Below are 19367 nucleotides of genomic sequence, written 5' to 3' on the forward strand. Positions count from 1 at the left end.
TCTGCTGAGGACAGATCTGTGAAAAACAGACAGCCCCTTTGGCATCACCCGCATGAGAGGGCTTCTCAAGGACTAGGGGTGTGATCAACAACCTCACACAAACATGCACACGCACACACACACATACACATGCACACACACACACACACACAAATACATAAAACATCAACTAACACACATATCGTGTCATATCTGTTCACACGCACACACACATATGCACACACACAGACAGACAAATACGTGCACACACATGCACACACACCACCACCACCACTATCCTAACCAGCTGTCATATTCAGCATGTCCAAATGCACTGTGCTAAGGTTTGTTCTACTTCACTGCTGCCTCCCCCGTTTCTGGGACCTCATATTTAATAGGCAGCACAGTCTTCCACTAAATATTATACCAATTCACCACAACATTAGAGACTCCTTTTGCATGAATCAAACTGCTATACGAACACCGATGGCTCCTCCAAAGACAAGTTAACTATTGGCTGCTCCATGTGTCAATTACCTTGAGGGGAAGAGCCTTGAAAACTAAGGCCTCATCCCATTGGCTGCTCCCAAAGGCAAGTCTACAATTATTGACTGTTCCATGAGTTAATTACCACGAGGGGAAGAGCCTTGGACACTAAGTCCTTATCCCAGTCGATAGCCAAACAGCCTGCAGTGCCTTTAGCTAGGCTGCCTTGGCTTAACAACTCTAATTGGCCTGTTAATAAGTCTCTTTAATGAGTGGTTTCACATGCATCCCCATTCTATGGGCTTCGCCCCTGTATGTGCTATGATGATATAGTCTTTATGTGTCGCCAGCTGGCGCTGTATGTTTTAGGATCAATATGCTAAGGTAACATCCACAATGAGATCTGTCATTGTATCATTATGCTTACATACTATAGTAACATACTGTAGTAACATACTGTAGTAACATTCATATCATTTGAATGTTGAGAATCTGATAAGAAAAGTTACAAAATTTATTTAGAGGTGCATGAATTTAAATATGCAATGCTTTCCATCTATTACGTTACTTAACGATGAAAGCTCCTTGAATCTCAATCAATCAGAGAAGATTACTTCTGGCAGCACTGCTGCAAAAAAAAGATGATGGCTCTTAGATGGCATCCACTACACTTTCTCCCATTTAACCAGTGGATACAGTTATTATTTGAGGGGGAATGGGTTTGGTATATCTTTGTATGCATTTATTTGAATGTTTTGTCTTGCACCTGTAACCCCCTCGCTGAAAAAGAAAAATTACAAAATTGAATAAAAAGTTGCCCCCCCCCCCCACTGAGTGGGACTCACATGTCTGACCTTGCATCTGTCAGTCCATCACAGTCCATGTCATTACATCAAGACGTTGGAACCTCTTGACACGGCCCGACCGTGATGTTCTAAGGATTCTACTTTATACTGTATGTTAGACTTACACCTACACCCAGCCCTGATCCCCTCTCCCTCCCTCCCTCTCACCTCTGACCACTATCGTGGTAGACTTCTTGGCCGGGTTGCCCACGTTGTTAGTGGCCACACAGCTGTATACACCAGCCTCGTCTGAGGTGATGGCCGGCAGGGTGAGTGTTCCACCCTTTACCACACTTTTCTCAGGCAGGCTGTCGGAGCTGCTGACCCAGCTCAGCGTTGGTTTGGGCTCCCCACCCGTAGTGATACATACCAGGGACACCGTCTGGCCAGGGTTCACCACAATGGGGTCCTCCACTAGCAGCTTGATGGAAGGAGACACTGGAGAGGAAGAGGTTAGAGGTTTGGTGTTTTCTTATAGACTTTATGGTGCATGTCTTGTTGATGAGAGCGAAGACCAACCTGTCTTGTTGGTGAGTTTGAAGACAATTCTGTCTTGTTGTTGGGTTTGAAGACTAATCTGTCTTGTTGGTGAGTTTGAAGGCAATTCTGTCTTGTTGTTGGGTTTGAAGACTAATCTGTCTTGTTGGTGAGTTTGGAGACTACTCTGTCTTGTTGGTGAGTTTGGAGACTACTCTGTCTTGTTGGTGAGTTTGAAGACTAACATGTCTTATTGGTGAGTTTGAAGACTAACATGTCTTATTGGTGAGTTTGGAGACTAATCTGTCTTGTTGGTGAGTTTGGAGACTACTCTGTCTTGTTGGTGAGTTTGAAGACTAATCTGTTTTGTTGGCGAGTTTGGAGACTAACCTGTCTTGTTGGTGAGTTTGGAGACTAACCTGTCTTGTTGGTGAGTTTGGAGACTACTCTGTCTTGTTGGTGAGTTTGAAGACTAATCTGTTTTGTTGGTGAGTTTGGAGACTAACCTGTCTTGTTGTTGAGTTTGGAGACTACTGTAATTTCCGGACTATAAGCCGCTACTTTTTTCCCACGCGTTGAACCTCGCGGTTTATACAATGATGCAGCTAATTTATGGATTTTTCCCGCTTTCACAAGATTCATGACCCCAAAAAACTGAGCACCGTCCCATAATGTGACGTAAATCGAGCGCGCTCAAACTTCCCATCATTCTTATTACGGTAGTCATTTTGTCACCCTCATCTTGGCAAAGACACGAAGAAATGCATATGATGCAGCTTTCAAGTTGAAGGCGATCGATCTGGCTGTTGGAAAAGGAAATAGAGCTGGTGACAGCGTGGAGCATTGTCAAAAAATCCACTATCATCAATGGGTTTCGAAAGGCTGGAATGCTGCGTGTTGAAGGGGGCAGCGATCCAACATCGGATGAAGCAATTCTGAGGCTATTCAACTCCGACACCGAAGGAGATGACTTCAGTGGTTTCAGTGCACAGGAGGAGGAAGATAGTGACCAATGACTTTCTTGGTAGGCTACTGTTTAATTTTTGTTACAAGCCGTGTTTCATTTAAAGGCTGTGTAAAGTTCATTTGTTTCAATGTACCAAATCAAATCAAATCAAATTTTATTTGTCACATACACATGGTTAGCAGATGTTAATGCGAGTGTAGTGAAATGCTTGTGCTTCTAGTTCCGACAATGCAGTAATAACCAACAAGTAATCTAACTAACAATTCCAAAACTACTGTCTTATACACAGTGTAAGGGGATAAAGAATATGTACATAAGGATATATGAATGAGTGATGGTACAGAGCAGCATAGGCAAGATACAGTAGATGGTATCGAGTACAGTATATACATATGAGATGAGTATGTAAACAAAGTGGCATAGTTAAAGTGGCTAGTGATACATGTATTACATAAGGATACAGTCGATGATATAGAGTACAGTATATACGTATGCATATGAGATGAATAATGTAGGGTAAGTAACATTATATAAGGTAGCATTGTTTAAAGTGGCTAGTGATATATTTACATCATTTCCCATCAATTCCCATTATTAAAGTGGCTGGAGTTGAGTCAGTGTCAGTGTGTTGGCAGCAGCCACTCAATGTTAGTGGTGGCTGTTTAACAGTCTGATGGCCTTGAGATAGAAGCTGTTTTTCAGTCTCTCGGTCCCAGCTTTGATGCACCTGTAATGACCTCGCCTTCTGGATGATAGCGGGGTGAACAGCCAGTGGCTCGGGTGGTTGATGTCCTTGATGATCTTTATGGCCTTCCTGTAACATCGGGTGGTGTAGGTGTCCTGGAGGGCAGGTAGTTTGCCCCCGGTGATGCGTTGTGCAGACCTCACTACCCTCTGGAGAGCCTTACGGTTGAGGGCGGAGCAGTTGCCGTACCAGGCGGTGATACAGCCCACCAGGATGCTCTCGATTGTGCATCTGTAGAAGTTTGTGAGTGCTTTTGGTGACAAGCCAAATTTCTTCAGCCTCCTGAGGTTGAAGAGGCGCTGCTGCGCCTTCGTCACCATGCTGTCTGTGTGGGTGGACCAATTCAGTTTGTCTGTGATGTGTATGCCGAGGAACTTAAAACTTGCTACCCTCTCCACTACTGTTCCATCGATGTGGATAGGGGGGTGTTCCCTCTGCTGTTTCCTGAAGTCCACAATCATCTCCTTAGTTTTGTTGACGTTGAGTGTGAGGTTATTTTCCTGACACCACACTCCGAGGGCCCTCACCTCCTCCCTGTAGGCCGTCTCGTCGTTGTTGGTAATCAAGCCTACCACTGTTGTGTCGTCCGCAAACTTGATGATTGAGTTGGAGGCGTGCGTGGCCACGCAGTCGTGGGTGAACAGGGAGTACAGGAGAGGGCTCAGAACGCACCCTTGTGGGGCCCCAGTGTTGAGGATCAGCGGGGAGGAGATGTTGTTGCCTACCCTCACCACCTAGGGGCGGCCCGTCAGGAAGTCCAGTACCCAGTTGCAGAGGGCGGGGTCGAGACCCAGGGTCTCGAGCTTGATGACGAGCTTGGAGGGTACTATGGTGTTGAATGCCGAGCTGTAGTCAATGAACAGCATTCTCACATAGGTATTCCTCTTGTCCAGATGGGTTAGGGCAGTGTGCAGTGTGGTTGAGATTGCATCGTCTGTGGACCTATTTGGGCGGTAAGCAAATTGGAGTGGGTCTAGGGTGTCAGGTAGGGTGGAGGTGATATGGTCCTTGACTAGTCTCTCAAAGCACTTCATGATGACGGAAGTGAGTGCTACAGGGCGGTAGTCGTTTAGCTCAGTTACCTTAGCTTTCTTGGGAACAGGGACAATGGTGGCCCTCTTGAAGCATGTGGGAACAGCAGACTGGTATAGGGATTGATTGAATATGTTCGTAAACACACCGGCCAGCTGGTCTGCGCATGCTCTGAGGGCGCGGCTGGGGATGCCGTCTGGGCCTGCAGCCTTGCGAGGGTTAACACGTTTAAATGTCTTACTCACCTCGGCTGCAGTGAAGGAGAGACCGCATGTTTTCGTTGCAGGCCGTGTCAGTGGCACTGTATTGTCCTCAAAGCGGGCAAAAAAGTTATTTAGTCTGCCTGGGAGCAGGACATCCTGGTCTGTGACTGGGCTGGATTTCTTCCTGTAGTCCGTGATTGACTGTAGACCCTGCCACATGCCTCTTGTGTCTGAGCCGTTGAATTGAGATTCTACTTTGTCTCTGTACTGACGCTTAGCTTGTTTGATAGCCTTGCGGAGGGAATAGCTGCACTGTTTGTATTCGGTCATGTTACCAGACACCTTGCCCTGATTAAAAGCAGTGGTTCGCGCTTTCAGTTTCACGTAGGCACCTGCGGCTTATTTATGTACGGTTTATATTCAGGTGCGCTTAATAGTCCAGCAATTACGGTAACCTGTCTTGTTGGTGAGTTTGGAGACTAATCTGTCTTGTTGGTAAATGTGATTTATGCTTGATCCGGCAATGCAGTGCTGAAGATCCATACGAAGGGTGTGATGCAATTGCGGAGCCTTCGGAGACCAACTCAAGCTCCTTACTGAAATGCTGTGCGCCTCCCAAATTTTGTAACAATGCAAAGGGCTCTGCATAGCACCATATAGCTCTGCACTGACATAATTGGTTAATGGTAGGTGGGGGATGTACATCCTGTATTAACACTAACTGACTTATTTGACAACTTCCTTCACAACAAACATGGAGAACCTTGATGAAAGGCTATCAGAATAATTTTGCAAATATAAACATCTTGATGATACCTCATGTAGGGAATCGAAAATGAGTTTGAACTCCTGGAAAGAGGTTGGGGAGGTAATGGGGATAGATGTGGTAAAAATGTATTGTGACAGTCCCACAATTTGCTTACTAAAGTCTGATTTGGATATATTTGGACGTTTTCACTGCATAACGTTAGGAAGTTGTCCCTTTTCAAATTTAGAAGAAGTGACAGCTAAATGCTAACTCCTGTTTGTCTAAGCTGGTAGCATAGCTAACATACAGAAATCAGTGGTGGTAGTCAAAGTCATTTTCAACTGTAATGCAGTTGATTGATGATGATGACAAACATGTATTGGGGTTGACATCAATACAAGTATTGTACTCAGATTTTTACCTCAGCATAGTGTAAAATACACATAGCCTAAATGTAGGCTAATTCTGCTGACGGTCAAAGAGGAGATTCCGGATCTTTCCTTCACAGAATCATTCCCCAAAACGTGGGCTTTTCCATTGTTATGGTCTAATTCTATTGACCTCTTTACCTCATCTATGGAAGTGGAAGCTTGCCACAAGAAGTGGAGGCAGTTGCGGGACAAACTCATAAAGCAAAAAATAATAATTAAGGGTTGAAGCAGAGATGCAGGTGGGAAAATGGTGCTGTCTTTTTATGTCAAGCACGTGTCTTTTTGTTTTGCCAATTGCTCGTAATTAGCTGGCTGGCTATTGAGATTAGCCCTGAATCACTACGAGTGGTGCTTTATAAGAGGTGCAGACCAATTTATTGGATGCGTATGACAGCTCCCAAAGTGCAAGAAGTATGAATGCTCTGAAGAATGCTGTACGGCCACTGCAGAATCAGATTGACCATAAATCGGCTTTAAGTTTGAAGCTACTAACCTGCATTGTTAGTTATTTTGAAGACTAACCCCCTCGTGTTAGTGAGTTTGAAGACTAACCCCCTCTTGTTAGTGAGTTTGAAGACTAACCCCCTCTTGTTAGTGATTTTGAAGACTAACCCCCTCCTGTTAGTGAGTTTGGAGACTAACCCCCTCGTTAGTGAGTTTGGAGACTAACCCCATCTTGTTAGTGATTTGAAGACTAACCCCCTCTTATTAGTGAGTTTGAAGACTAACCCCCTCTTATTAGTGAGTTTGAAGACTAACCCCCTCTTGTTAGTGATTTTGAAGACTAACCCCCTCCTGTTAGTGAGTTTGGAGACTAACCCCCTCGTTAGTGAGTTTGGAGACTAACCCCATCTTGTTAGTGATTTGAAGACTAACCCCCTCCTGTTAGTGATTTTGAAGACTAATCCCCTCCTGTTAGTGATTTTGAAGACTAACCCCTCTTGTTAGTGAGTTTGGAGACTAACCCCCTCTTGTTAGTGATTTTGAAGACAAACCCCCTCTTGTTAGTGATTTTGAAGACTAATCCCCCTTGTTAGTGAGTTTGGAGACTAACCCCCTCTTGTTAGTGATTTTGAAGACTAACCCCCTCTTGTTAGTGATTTTGAAGACTAACCCCCTCCTGTTAGTGAGTTTGGAGACTAACCCCCTCTTGTTAGTGAGTTTGGAGACTAACCCCATCTTGTTAGTGATTTTGAAGACTAACCCCTCTTGTTAGTGAGTTTGAAGACTAACCCCCTCTTGTTGGTAAGTTTAAAGACTAAAACCCCTCTTGTTAGTGATTTTGAAGACTAACCCCATCTTGTTAGTGAGTTTGGAGACTAACCCCATCTTGTTAGTGAGTTTGAAGACTAACCCCCTCTTGTTAGTGATTTTGAAGACTAACCCGCTCTTGTTAGTGATTTTGAAGACTAACCCCCTCCTGTTAGTGAGTTTGGAGACTAACCCCCTCTTGTTAGTGATTTTGAAGACTAACCCCCTCTTGTTAGTGATTTTGAAGACTAACCCCCTCTTGTTAGTGAGTTTGGAGACTAACCCCATCTTGTTAGTGATTTTGAAGACTAACCCCCTCCTGTTAGTGAGTTTGGAGACTAACCCCCTCTTGTTAGTGATTTTGAAGACTAACCCCCTCTTGTTAGTGATTTTGAAGACTAACCCCCTCTTGTTAGTGAGTTTGGAGACTAACCCCATCTTGTTAGTGATTTTGAAGACTAACCCCCTCTTGTTGCTAAGTTTAAAGACGAAAACCCCTCTTGTTAGTGATTTTGAAGACTAACCCCCTCTTGTTAGTGAGTTTGGAGACTAACCCCATCTTCTTAGTGAGTTTTAGACAATATTATATTTGTTTATGTTTGGACAGTGTAGGATGCTGGCCGGCTAGTTCTGCAAGCTATTCTCAAGGAGAGACACCACTGTTATCAGGAGGACTGTTGAAGTGTCGTATGTTTTAGTCTTTGCACAGTTGTTTAATTATTTTGGCCATGTTATGCTTACTAGATTTCAGATTTTAGATGTGAATGTGTAACATGTTAGACTTTTTTGAAGAGGACCACAATGGAAATAAGTATTTCACTTTTTTCTGTTATCCTCAACAAATGTTTTTATACATTGAATCCACATTTGGGGTTCAATTGTGTATTAAATTGTAAAATCAAAAACATAAACTCTGTCTTGTTGGTGAGTTTGAAGACTGACCTGTCTTGTTGGTGAGTTTGAAGACAATGTTTCGGTCGGAAATGCCACAGACGTTCCTAACGGAAGCGATGCAACTGTAGTTGGCATAGTCTTGAGGACGAAGGTTCTTCAGCTTCAAGATCTTCGTCTCCCCCTGCAGCTCAGATACACAATCAGAATAACACTAGTGTGAAAATGTGTGTGAATAGAATAAATAAAAAAATAAACACTGTTCATTAAGTATCTCCACTTCATTTAGGGCTTTTACATTTTTCAGAAATTGCGGTTGGATGATTCCAAGTTGAATGATTCCCTCCCTTCTGATTCTGATCATTTTTAAAAAACCTGGAAAACATTGGGACAGTTTCTGGATTGTTGCAACCCTATGCCATTCATATTTACTGTAAATCACGGAACCAGGAACAAATCTGCATGTTTCCAAATCTAGCATAGTTCATGAACTATACTGTAAAACAAGTCATAATACAAATCACAGTTTACCCTTATTTAATCTGTTGCGAAACCACTGTGCAGATGACACCACGGATCACACAACATGGTCTTCACTGCTACATCCCTCAACATCGGACAGCCTCACTAGGAGGTTGTTCAATTTCACTGTGTGTCTGTTGACTCCTCCACCAACACCACACAGTAGCCTGACAGACAGAGACAGTGACTCCAGACTGGCCCAGCTAGAGCCCTGTGATGGGATGTGATGAGAGTCTTTGATCTTCTTCCTCTCCACCAGGGGGTCAGATTAGAACTTCAGTCAGCCTGGCACATCAGTCCTCACAAGCCGTAATCATAGTCCTCACGAACCACAATCACAGTCCCCATAAACTCTAATCGCTCATCTCTTTCATTCTCCCCAATGATCATCAATCTACTGCATGGCATTCAGATGTTAATTGTATTTGATTAGGGAGGGAGGGATGGACCAAGTCTGTGGCTGCAGTTGTTTTACCTCCTTCCCTCTGGTTTTGGCTGATAGTGGAAGATGTGTCTGGTGGGATGATGATTCAGAGGCCAGTTTAAAACAGTGGGAGACACATTGGAATAAAAATCCATTTGGAAGACAAGGGGGAAGAGGAAGGGAGGGCCTATATCGAATCTTCCATTCCTCTCAACATTTTTAGAAAAAGCTGTTGTGCATCAACTCATTGCCTTCCGGAAGACAAACAATGTATACGAAATGCTTCAGTCTGGTTTTAGACCCCATCATAGCACTGAGACGGTGCCATTAAATGGTAAATTACCTTTTAATGGCATCAGACCGAGGCTCTGCATCTGTCCTCATGCTCCTAGACCTTAGTGCTGCATTGGATACCATCGATCACCACATTATTTTGGAGAGATTGGAAACCCAAATTGGTCTACACGGACAAGTTCTGGCCTGGTTTAGATCTTATCTGTCAGAAAGATATCAGTTTGTCGCTGTGAATGGTTTGTCCTCTGACAAATCAAATGAACATTATATACTGCCTGTTTGGCCCTGTCCGGGGGTATTATCGGAAGGGGCCACAGTGTCTGCTGACCCTCCTGTCTCAGCCTCCAGTATTTATGCTGCAATAGTTTGTGTCGGGGGCTAGGGTCAGTTTATTATATCTGGAGTACTTCTCCTGTCTTATCCAGTGTCCTGTGTGAATTTAAGTATGCTCTCTCTAATTCTCTCTTTCTCGGAGGACCTGAGCCCTAGGACCATGCCTCAGGACTACCTGGCATGATGACTCCTTGCTGTCCCCAGTCCACCTGGCCGTGCTGCTGCTCCAGTTTCAACTGTTCTGCCTGCCGCTATGGAATCCTGACCTGTTCTCCGGATGTGCTACCTGTCCCAGACCTGCTGTTTTCAACTCTCTAGAGACTGCAGGAGTGGTAGAGATACTCTTAATGAATTGCTATGAAAAGCAAACTGACATTTACTCCTGAGGTGCTGACTTGCTGCACCCTCGACAACTACTGTGATTATTATTATTTGACCATGCTGGTCATTTATGAACATTTGAACATTTTGGCCATGTTCTGTTATAATCTCCACCCGGCACAGCCAGAAGATAGCCTGGTTCCTCCGTAGGTTTAGTCTTAGGTTTTGGGGTTTCTAGGGAGTTTTTCCTAGCCACCAAAGTCAAGTTAACAAACAGATCACCGACCATTTCGAATCCCACTGTACCTTCTCCACTATGCAATCTGGTTTCCGAGCTGGTTATGGGTGCACCTCAGCCACGCTCAAGGTCCTAAACGGTATCATAACCGCCATCGATAAAAGACAGTAATGTGCAGCCGTCATCATCGACCTGGCCAAGGCTTTCGACTCTGTTAATCACCACATTCTTATCGGCAGACTCAATAGCATTGGTTTCTCAAATGACTGCCTCGCCTGGTTCACAAACTACTTCTCAGATAGAATTCAGTGTGTCAAATCGGAGGGCCTGTTGTCCGGACCTCTGGCAGTCTATATGGGGGTGCCACAGGGTTCAATTATAGGGCCGATTCATTTCTCTGTATACATCAATGATGTCACTCTTGCTGCTGGTGATTCCCTGATCCACCTCTACGCAGACGACACCATTCTGTATACATCTAGCCCTTCTTTGGACACTGTGTTAACAAACTTCCAAACGAGCTTCAATGCCATACAACACTCCTTCTGTGGCCTCCAACTGCTTTTAAATGCTCCAAACCAAAAGTAAATCTAGAATCAACTTCCTATTTCGCAACAAAGCCTCCTACACTCATGATGCCAAACGTACCCTCGTAAAACTGACCATCCTACCAATCCTTGACTTCGGCAATGTCATTTACAAAATAGCCTCCAACACTCTACTCAGCAAATTGGATTTAGTCTATCACAGTGCCCATATACTACCCACCACTGCGACCTGTATGCTCTCGTTGGCTTGCCCTTGCTACATTTTCATCACCAAACCCACTGACTCCAGGTCATCTATAAGTCTTTGCTATGTAAAGCCCCGCGTTATCTCAGCTCAATGGTCACCATAGCAACACCCACCCATAGCACTCGCTCCAGCAGGTATATTTCACTGGTCATCTCCAAAGCCCAACACTTACTTTGGCCACCTTTCCTTCCAGTTCTCTGCTGCCAATGACTGGAACGAATTGCAAAAATCACTGAAGCTGGAGACTTATATCTACCTCTCTCACTTTAAGCATCAGCTGTCAGAGCAGCTTACTGATATACCAACTACCTCCTCCCCATATTGTTATTTATTTTCTTGCTATTTTGCACCCCAGTATATCTACTCACACATCATAATATATAATCTGCACATCTATCACTCTAGTGTTAATGCTAAACTGTAATTATTTCAACTATTTGGCATATTTATTGCCTTACCTCCCTAATCTTCTACATTTGCACACACTGTACATATATTTTTTTATTGTGTTATTGACTGTACGGTTGTTTGTGTGTAACTCTGTGTTGTTGTTTTTGTCTCACTGCTTTGCTTTATCTTGGCCAGGTCGCAGTTGTAAATGAGAACTTGTTCTCAACTGGCCTATCTGGTTAAATACAGGTGAAAAAAATGTATTCTCCTGATTCCTGCTTACCAGCAAAAACTCAAGCAGGAAATACCATTGACACACTCATTAATGAAGTGGCCTAATGAAGCAGATGCTAAAATACAGTACTGTTTCGCTAGCACAGACTGGAATATGTTCCGGGATTCATCCGATAGCATTGAGGTTTACCACATTAGTCACCGGCTTCATTAATAAATGAATCGACAACTTTGTCCACACAGTGACCGAACATACATATCCCAACCAGAAGCCATGAATTACAAGCAACATCCGCACTGAGCTAAAACCTAGAGTTACCACCATCAAGGAGTGGGACATTAATCTAGACATTTATTTTTTAATTTGTTTTATTTTACCAGGTAAGTTAAATGAGAACACATTCTTATTTACAGCAACAACCTGGGGAACAGTTACAGGGGAAAGGGGGGGGGGGGGGGGGGTGAATGAGCCAATTGTTAACTGGGGATTATTAGGTGACCGTGAATGGTTTGATGGCCAGATAGGGAATTTTAGCCAGGACACCAGGGTTAACACCCCTACTCTTACGATAAGTGCCACGGGATCTTTAATGACCTCAGAGAGTCAGGCCACCCGTTCAACATCCCACCCTACACAGGGCAGTGTCTCCAATCACTGCCCTGTGGCATTGGGATATGTTTTAGAACAGAGGAAAGAGTGCCTCCCACTGGCCCTTCCAGCAGCATCTGGTCTCCCATCCAGGGAATGACCAGGACCAACCCTGCTTAGCTTCAGAAGCAAGCCAGCAGTGGTATGCAGGGTGGTATGCTGCTGGCCTATATATAATCCCGCTACGCCCGCCGACAAACCATCAAACAGGCAAAGCGTCAATTGCGTCAATACAGGACTAAGATCAAATCCTACTACAACAACTCTGACACTCGTCGGATGTGGCAGGGCTTGCAAACTATCATGGATTACAAAGGGAAACACAACCACGATTTGACCAGTGATGTAATCCTACCAGACGAGCTAAATGCCTTCTATGCTCTCTTCCATACAAACAACACTGAACCATGCATGACAGCACCAGCTGTTCCATACAACTGTGTGACCACACTCTCCTTATCCGATTTGAGTAAGGCCTTTAAAACAGGTTAACATTCACAAGGCCACAGGGACAAACAGATTACCAGGATGCGTATACAGAGCATGTGCTGGCCTGCTGGCAAGTGTCTTCACTGACATTTTCAACCTCTCCCTGACCCAATCTGTTTCAAGCAGACCACCATAATCCCTGTGCCTCAAAAGCCAAGGTAACCTGTCCAAATGACTATCGCCCTGTATCATGCATATCTGTAGCTATGAAATGCTTTGTAAGGCTGGTCATGGCTCATATAAACACCATCATCCCAGACACCCTGGACCCACTCCAGTTCGAATAATGCTCCAACAGATTCACAGAAGACGCAATCTCCATTGCACTCCACACTGCCCTTTCCCACCTGGAGAAGGGGAACACCTATGTGAGAACGTTGTTCATTGACTACAGCTCAGCGTTCAACACCATAGTGCCCTCCAAGCTCTTCACTAAGATAATGGACTGAGCACCTCCTTCTGCAACTGGATCCTGGATTTCCTGATGGATCGCCTCCAGGTTTCGAGCGTAGGCAACAACACTTCCACCACACTGACCCTCAGCATGGGAGTCCCCTCCTGTACTCCATGTTCACCAACATCTGTGTGGCCGTGCACGACTCCAACACCATCATTAAGTTTACCGACGACACGACGGCAGGCCTCATCACCAACGACGATCAGACAGCCTATAAGGAGGAGGTCAGAGAACTGGCAGAAGCTGATCGTGGACTACACAAAGTGTACGTGACGAGTCAACTTTTTTGACTCATCACATACGGTGCTGCTACTGTTTATTATCTGTCACTTTCTTCCTAGTTATATGTACATATATAACTCAATTACCTCGAAACTCTGCACATCGACTCAGTACTGGTACCCGTGTGTATAGCCAAGTTATCATTACTCATTGTGTATTTATTCATAGTTTTATTGTTATGTGTTTTACTTTTATGTTATTTCTCTATTTTCTATCTATCTGCATTGTTGGGAAGGGCCCGTAAGCATTTCACTGTTAGTCTAGACCTGTTGTTAATGAAGCATGTGACGAATAACATTTTATTTGATAACACCATCCCTCTCTCCTCTCCTCCAAACCTCCGCCAGAGAGAAACGGTAATCTGGCATTTAGCAATGGGAAAACAAATGTGGTGGCTTCAAACATATCTCCTGATCTTCTTGTTATTTTTCTGCCCACCACGGGAATAATACATGCCAGGGAAGAAGAGGAGGGAGAGGAGGAGGGAAGATAGAGGAGGAGGAAGCCCTCAGTGAAAGCGGGTCACTTTTTGGCAAATTACCAAGGGCATATTCCCATGCTGGGTTTGAAATGCCACCCCTGCTCTGTCAAAACGCTTGGTGGGCTGAGGGAAGATAGAGAAGAGGACAGAGTAGGAGGGAAAATAAGAGGTGGGCTGGGAGAGGAGAAGGGAGATGAAAGGAAAGTGGGCTTGGGAAAGAAGGATGAGAGGAGGGAATTGGAGAAGAGATGGACTGAAGGGAAGAGGAGGGAAGAGAGGGAAGACGAGAGGAGGAGGGATCAGGACTGAGCAGGGGAAAAATAAGACATGGGCTGGGGGAGGAGAGAAAATAAGTAAGAGAAGAGGAAGGGAGAAAGAGAAGGGAATAAGAGAGAAGAGGACAGAAGAGGAGGGAAAAAAAGAGGAGAGGAAGATGAGGGAACAGAAGGCTCAGAAGGGCAGCCAGCTACCTCAGGCTCGCTCACTCTGTTTCTTGCTCTCTCCTACTTCTTTCTTTCTCTCTTTCTTTCTTTCATTCTAATTCCCACTCCCAGTTTTCCCCTCTCTCTTTCCACTAGCAGTCTCTGGGCACACCCTTATTTATTTAAATACATATCTCCCCATCCAGAGTGTAAAGTACTGAGATGTCTCCATATACCCCACCCTATAGACTTACCTATAGACATTAGGTCTATGGTATATTGTCTCATTCTTACCTGTGTGAAGAATGGTTCGTAGATCTCCACTCCCTTGTCAGAGCCCTGTGAGAGGACATCTCGTCCGCGGTGCCAGCTGTAGCGGACAGGGGGGTTGGAGTTAGCCATGCAGCGCAGGAACACTGTCCTCTCATAGTAGAACTGCTCTTTGGCCTCCCCTACACTCTGGTGCACCGTCACTACAGGGTCATCCAGGACTGGAGACAGAGAGGAACAGGGGAAGAGGAGAGGACAATCTATTCATCAACCAATCAATAAATACATTGGGCAAGTAATGAATCCATTGAGAGATCAATTGAATGGCTACCTAACCAATAAGACATTTGCATTATCAATGATCAACACCACGTGAAAAAAAAAATAGCTACTGTTCAAAAGTTTGGGGTCACTTAGAAATGTCCTTGTTTTTGAAAGAAAAGCACATTTTTATCCATTAAAATTACATCAAAGGGATCAGAAATACAGTACAGACATTGTTAATGTTGTAAATGACAGAAGCCTCACAAGTCCTCAACTGGCAGCTTCATTAAATAGTACCTGCAAAACACCAGTCTCAACATCAACAGGGAAGAGGCGACTACGGGATGCTGGCCTTCTAGGCAGAGTTGCAAAGAAAAAGATATCTCAGACTAGCCAATAAAAAGAAAAGATTAAGATGGGCAAAAGAACACACACACTGGACAGGGGTACTCTGCCTAGAAGGCCAGCATCCCGGAGTCACCTCTTCACTGTTTTGTGGGAACTATTTAATGAAGCTGCCAGTTGAGGACTTGTGAGATGTCTGTTTCTCAAACTAGACACTCTAATGTACTTGTCCTCGTCCTCAGATGTGCACCGGGGCCTCCCACTCCTCTTTCTATTCTGGTTAGAGACAGTTTACACTGTTCTGTGAAGGGAGTCGTACACAGTGTTGAACGAGATCTTCAGTTTCTTGGCGATTTCTCGCATGGAATAGCCTTAAATTCTCAGAATATGTCAGGTGCGTGAATGAGGACCCAAAAGCGAATTAACAAAACAGAGTTTCTTTAATGACGAAACACACGTAGGCTCAGATGGACAGGCAGATTCCGACAGGACTGGACAAGGTTAGATGAACAGGCAGATTCCGACAGGACAGGACAAGGTTGCAGCAAACACGACGATAGTCTGGTTCAGGCATGAGAAACACAAACGAGAATCCGACAAGGACAGAAGCAGGAACAGAGAGAGATATAGAGACCTAATCAGAGGGAAAAAGGGAACAGGTGGGAAAAGGGGTGAACGAGGTAGTTAGAGAAGACAAGGAACAGCTGGGGGAAAGAGGGGAAGAAAAGGTAACCTAATACGACCAGCAGAGGGAGACAGGGTGAAGAGAAAGAACAGGAACAAGACACAACATGACAATACATGACAGTACCCCCCCACTCACCGAGCGCCTCCTGGCGCACTCGAGGAGGAAACCTGGCGGCAACGGAGGAAATCATCGATCAGCGAACGGTCCAGCACGTCCCGAGAGGGAACCCAACTCCTTTCCTCAGGACCGTACCCCTCCCAATCCACTAGGTACTGATGACCACGGCCCCGAGGACGCATGTCCAAAATCTTACGGACCCTGTAGATAGGTGCGCCCTCGACAAGGATGGGGGGGGGGGGGGGGGGGGGGAGACGAGCGGGGGCGCGAAGAACGGGCTTAACACAGGAGACATGGAAGACCGGGTGGACGCGACGAAGATATCGCGGAAGAAGAAGTCGCACTGCGACAGGATTAATGATCTGAGAAATACGGAACGGACCAATGAACCGCGGGGTCAACTTGCGAGAAGCTGTCTTAAGGGAAAGGTTCTGAGTGGAGAGCCAAACTCTCTGACCGCGACAATATCTAGGACTCTTAGTTCTACGCTTATTAGCAGCTCTCACAGTCTGCGCCCTATAACGGCAAAGTGCAGACCTGACCCTCTTCCAGGTGCGCTCGCAACGTTGGACAAAAGCCTGAGCGGAGGGGACGCTGGACTCGGCGAACTGAGATGAGAACAGCGGAGGCTGGTACCCGAGGCTACTCTGAAAAGGAGATCGCCCGGTCGCAGACGAAGGAAGCGAGTTGTGGGCGTATTCTGCCCAGGGGAGCTGTTCTGACCAAGACGCAGGGTTACGAAAAGAAAGACTGCGTAAGATGCGACCAATAGTCTGATTGGCCCGTTCTGCTTGACCGTTAGACTGGGGGTGAAAGCCGGAAGAGAGACTGACGGAAGCCCCAATCAAACGGCAAAACTCCCTCCAAAATTGAGACGTGAATTGCGGACCTCTGTCCGAAACGACGTCTGACGGAAGGCCATGAATTCTGAAAACATTCTCGATGATGATTTGTGCCGTCTCTTTAGCAGAAGGAAGCTTAGCAAGGGGAATAAAATGAGCCGCCTTAGAGAACCTATCGACAACCGTAAGAATAACAGTCTTCCCCGCTGACGAAGGCAGTCCGGTGATAAAATCTAAGGCGATGTGAGACCACGGTCGAGAGGGAATGGGAAGCGGCCTGAGACGGCCGGCAGGAGGGGAGTTACCGGACTTAGTCTGAGCGCAGACCGAACAAGCAGCCACGAAACGACGCGTGTCATGCTCCCGGGTGGGCCACCAAAAACGCTGGCGAATGGAAGCAAGCGTACCCCGAACGCCAGGGTGGCCGGCTAACTTGGCAGAGTGAGCCCACTGAAGAACGGCCAGACGAGTAGGAACGGGAACGAAAAGAAGGTTCCTAGGACAAGCGCGCGGCGACGGAGTGTGAGTGAGTGCTTGCTTTACCTGCCTCTCAATTCCCCAGACAGTCAACCCGACAACACGCCCCTCAGGGAGAATCCCCTCGGGGTCAGTGGAGGCTACTGAAGAACTGAAGAGACGAGATAAAGCATCAGGCTTGGTGTTCTTAGAGCCCGGACGATAAGAAATCACGAACTCGAAACGAGCGAAAAACAGCGCCCAACGAGCCTGACGCGCATTAAGTCGTTTGGCAGAACGGATGTACTCAAGGTTCCTATGGTCAGTCCAAACGACAAAAGGAACGGTCGCCCCCTCCAACCACTGTCGCCATTCGCCTAGGGCTAAGCGGATGGCGAGCAGTTCGCGGTTTCCCACATCATAGTTACGTTCCGACGGCGACAGGCGATGAGAAAAATACGCGCAAGGGTGGACCTTGTCGTCAGAGAGGGAGCGCTGAGAAAGAATGGCTCCCACGCCCACCTCTGACGCGTCAACCTCGACAACGAACTGTCTAGAGACGTCAGGTGTAACAAGGATAGGTGCGGATGTAAAACGATTCTTGAGGAGATCAAAAGCTCCCTGGGCGGAAACGGACCACTTAAAGCACGTCTTGACAGAAGTAAGGGCTGTGAGAGGAGCTGCCACCTGACCGAAATTACGGATGAAACGACGATAGAAGTTCGCGAAGCCGAGAAAGCGCTGCAGCTCGACGCGTGACTTAGGGACGGGCCAATCAATGACAGCTTGGACCTTAGCGGGATCCATCTTAATGCCTTCAGCGGAAATAACAGAACCGAGAAATGTGACGGAGGAGGCATGAAAAGTGCACTTCTCAGCCTTCACAAAAAGACAATTCTCTAAAAGGCGCTGGAGGACACGTCGAACGTGCTGAACATGAATCTGGAGTGACGGTGAAAAAATCAGGATATCGTCAAGGTAAACGAAAACAAAGATGTTCAGCATGTCTCTCAGGACGTCATTGACTAATGCCTGAAAGACAGCTGGAGCGTTAGCGAGGCCGAAAGGAAGAACCCGGTATTCAAAGTGCCCTAACGGAGTGTTAAACGCCGTCTTCCACTCGTCCCCTTCCATGATGCGCACGAGATGGTAAGCGTTACGAAGGTCCAACTTAGTGAAAAACCTGGCTCCCTGCAGGATCTCGAAGGCTGAAGACATAAGAGGAAGCGGATAACGATTCTTCACTGTTATGTCATTCAGCCCTCGATAATCTATGCAGGGGCGCAGAGACCCGTCTTTCTTTTTGACAAAAAAAAACCCCGCTCCGGCGGGAGAGGAGGAGGGGACTATGGTACCGGCGTCAAGAGCTACAGACAAATAATCCTCGAGAGCCTTACGTTCGGGAGCCGACAGAGAGTATAGTCTACCCCGGGGGGGAGTGGTTCCCGGAAGGAGATCAATACTACAATCATACGACCGGTGTGGAGGAAGAGAGGTGGCCCTGGACCGACTGAACACCGTGCGCAGATCGTGATATTCCTCCGGCACCCCTGTCAAATCACCAGGCTCCTCCTGTGAAGAAGAGACAGAGGAAACAGGAGGGATAGCAGACATTAAACATTTCACATGACAAGAGACGTTCCAGGAGAGGATAGAATTACTAGACCAATTAATAGAAGGATTATGACAAACTAGCCAGGGATGGCCCAAAACAACAGGTGTAAAAGGTGAACGAAAAATTAAAAAAGAAAGGGTTTCGCTATGATTACCAGAGACAGTGAGGGTTAAAGGTAGCGTCTCACGCTGAATCCTGGGGAGAGGACTACCATCCAAGGCGAACAAGGCCGTGGGCTCCCTTAACTGTCTGAGAGGAATGTCATGTTCCCGAGCCCAGGTCTCGTCCATAAAGCAGCCCTCCGCCCCAGAGTCTATCAAGGCACTGCAGGAAGCTGACGAACCGGTCCAGCGTAGATGGACCGACAAGGTAGTGCAGGATCTT

General features: G+C 46.1%; 1 protein-coding gene across 1 annotated transcript in view; it reads right to left on the reverse strand.

Annotated features, from left to right (window-relative positions):
* LOC110522476 (MAM domain-containing glycosylphosphatidylinositol anchor protein 2) overlaps positions 1–19367 on the reverse strand; it is a 379869-nt gene that overhangs the window by 166610 nt on the left and 193892 nt on the right. Inside the window, exons 4-6 of the mRNA XM_021600903.3 lie at positions 14681–14877; positions 8107–8239; positions 1479–1748 (exon numbers count right to left, since the gene is read on the reverse strand). Of these exons, the coding sequence (XP_021456578.2) occupies positions 1479–1748; positions 8107–8239; positions 14681–14877 (600 nt within the window). The remainder of the gene's footprint in view (positions 1–1478; positions 1749–8106; positions 8240–14680; positions 14878–19367) is intronic.

The sequence above is a fragment of the Oncorhynchus mykiss genome, chromosome 4, assembly GCF_057628025.1.
Source record: "Oncorhynchus mykiss isolate SJ-2025 chromosome 4, ASM5762802v1, whole genome shotgun sequence".
Lineage (NCBI taxonomy): Eukaryota > Metazoa > Chordata > Actinopteri > Salmoniformes > Salmonidae > Oncorhynchus > Oncorhynchus mykiss.